The sequence below is a fragment of the Plasmodium brasilianum genome, chromosome 12 (assembly GCF_023973825.1).
Source record: "Plasmodium brasilianum strain Bolivian I chromosome 12, whole genome shotgun sequence".
Taxonomy (NCBI): domain Eukaryota; phylum Apicomplexa; class Aconoidasida; order Haemosporida; family Plasmodiidae; genus Plasmodium; species Plasmodium brasilianum.
This window is the reverse complement of record NC_090125.1, coordinates 325,970-328,622: the sequence shown is the minus strand read 5'-3', so window position 1 is coordinate 328,622 and position 2,653 is coordinate 325,970. Positions and strand designations below refer to the sequence as shown.

Below are 2,653 nucleotides of genomic sequence, written 5' to 3'. Positions count from 1 at the left end.
CTGAGATACAATCCATAGAAAAATAAAAATATAGTGTATATATTTCTATATAAAATTAGTATTTATTTTAACAGAAAGAGCAGCATTTTTTTAAAAGTTTTATATTGTTGTTACATTATTAAAATGTTCAATAATAAAATTTTCCGTTTAAATTATTGTATAAATATTTATATATGCATATAAAACCAAAAATATATAATAATTTAATAAATTTTCAAGGTAAAAAAATGATAAAGAAAAATTATAATTTAAATTGCGCTGTTCATTTAGGGAATATTATAAAAAGAGATAACTGTTTAGTACCAGCACATATGGTTGCCTCAAAGAATTATAATATGAAAGAAAAATTTAAGTTACATCTTTTTACAAAATTTTTTGCTATTATCCTTTTTATTTGTATATGGCAGTATTACAACAATGTAGGAAAATAATAATAATTGTCGCAATTTTTTTATGTGAATTTTTTTTATTTTTTTACGTTATGTTTTTGTTTTGTAAAATTAAAGCTTTATTAATATAGAAAAAATACTTTTTTAAATAATATATTTTTTTTTTTTTTTTTTGTGTATTTCAAATAAGCCTTTGGATGAGCAAATCAATTTAGGTAACATATCATTATGTTTTAAAACGGACAGAATATTAGCAACAAATGAAGAGAAATCTAAAGAAATAAAAAAAGAATTAACAAAAAGCGGAGATGAAAAGAACGAAGAAATAAATAGTGAAATAAAAGAAAAAAATCATTTGGGAAGTAAAGAATCAAAAGTAACGTCATTATTATGTGATTCAAATATTTATGAGTTAACCCAAAAATATATATGTGCTCCATGGAAACGTGGTTTTAGAACAGCAGATTCTTTTTTTGAAAAGAAAATATTGGATGTCTTGAAATCGGGAAGTAAAAATATTAAGGACAGTATAAATAGTAATGGGAATTTATTAAATAATGTAAAATTTTTACAGAATTATGCACTTTTTTTTTCACAGGTTATAATAAATTTGGTATCAAATAAACTTTTCCTATCAGGACATTATAATGCATCTTATTTATTATCAACTATATGTACTATATTTTATTTTTATAGCCTTTTAAAATTACAAAATAATATAATGGATAAAACTCCTAGGTTTGAACGATGTAACAATGAAAAACGATGTCGTAAATATGAGCGCGAACAGATTGTTTAAATTACATTAATTTCTTTGGGAGGCTACTATGAGAACGTAAGTGTTATATTGGAACATCCATAAATACGTATATACGTATATATATATATATACGCACGGAGAGGTGTAAAAATATAAGCATAATTTATATTGATCTTGATATATTTATGTTTAATTTTTTATTTTAAAATAATTTTCTAGATGATTTTATTTTTTTTTATAACCGTCAAGTTATTTTTATTAATTTTATACAAACATGTATTTTATTATATGTATATTTTTATATGAAATATAGTTTTGTAAGGTGTGATATGTTTTAAAATTTATGGGGGAAAAAAATTAATGGTGTTATTCTAGTTCATTTGTGAAACTCTGATATATTTTATTAGATGGAAACTTAACTGTTATATTTATGAAATTATATTTCAAGTTATATAGTTATATTTAAACTTTACTGCTAGATAAGACATATTGGAATAACATATTATAAAAAATTGTAACTTGCATTTAATGGGGCTATTTTTAATTACTATTCTTTTTGAAAAAAGTAAAAGGAGTTTCATAAGAACATGTTGAAAAAACTAAAGCACATGAATTATAAAAATATATAAAACAACTTTAACAAAATTATACATTTGTGATTATTTGTATGTATAAAGTTTCTTTGGTGTATCTACCCAATTTTGATAAAGTAGTTGTTATCCTGTTTTACATTGTTTTATATATTTGGAGTAACAGAGATATAATGATTATGTATGAATATTTTCTACTATAAATAACAACCATCATGTAATTTAGTAAATGCATTATGAACAAAAATGAGAGATAAACTTTTTATAAATAAACTATCAATTAAAAATTATTTTATTTTTAATATATTAACATAATTCTAAATGGGGATTTCATAAAATAATTGGAAATTCTATGACTTATTTAAGAAACTTGTGTGTAGTCAGAATGTATATTCCGTTTTTGCGCATAAATTTTTTTGGAAATAAAATAAAAAATTAATAAAACTTGTTCATCATATTTTTGAGTTTTCTGTTTATTGCTTTAAATGCATATGTTACTTAAGTAATTTACATTTTCATCGATGTTTTTATTCAGACTTATCGAAGTTAATTTATTGTTATTATACATAAATAATTCATTATTTTATTTTTATATTATTTTTATTTTATTTTATTTAAAATTTTTATTTAATATTACTTTATTATATTATATTATTTTATTTTTTTATATAATTTTACTGTTTTATATAATTTTACTGTTTTATATAATTTTACGGTTATATATAATTTTACGGTTTTATATAATTTTACGGTTTTATATTATTTTACTTTTTTATTTAATTTTACTATTTTATATAATAGCACTTTTTTATATAATTTTACTTTTTTATTTTATTTTATTTGTTTTTTCCCTTTTTGTCATACAAGAGTATATATATTTTAAATTATTGATACTTGTATTTAAATTAATAAGT

The 2,653-nt window shown here is 19.8% G+C and overlaps 1 protein-coding gene across 1 annotated transcript; it reads left to right on the top strand.

Annotated features, from left to right (window-relative positions):
- Positions 1-227: 227 nt before the first annotated feature.
- Positions 228-1,188, top strand: MKS88_004056 (uncharacterized protein; the record flags this gene model as incomplete). The annotated part of the gene is made up of 2 exons (XM_067217201.1): positions 228-314; positions 580-1,188. 2 exons carry the CDS (start codon positions 228-230, stop codon positions 1,186-1,188), a joined length of 696 nt encoding a protein of 231 aa, XP_067071653.1.
- Positions 1,189-2,653: the final 1,465 nt, after the last annotated feature.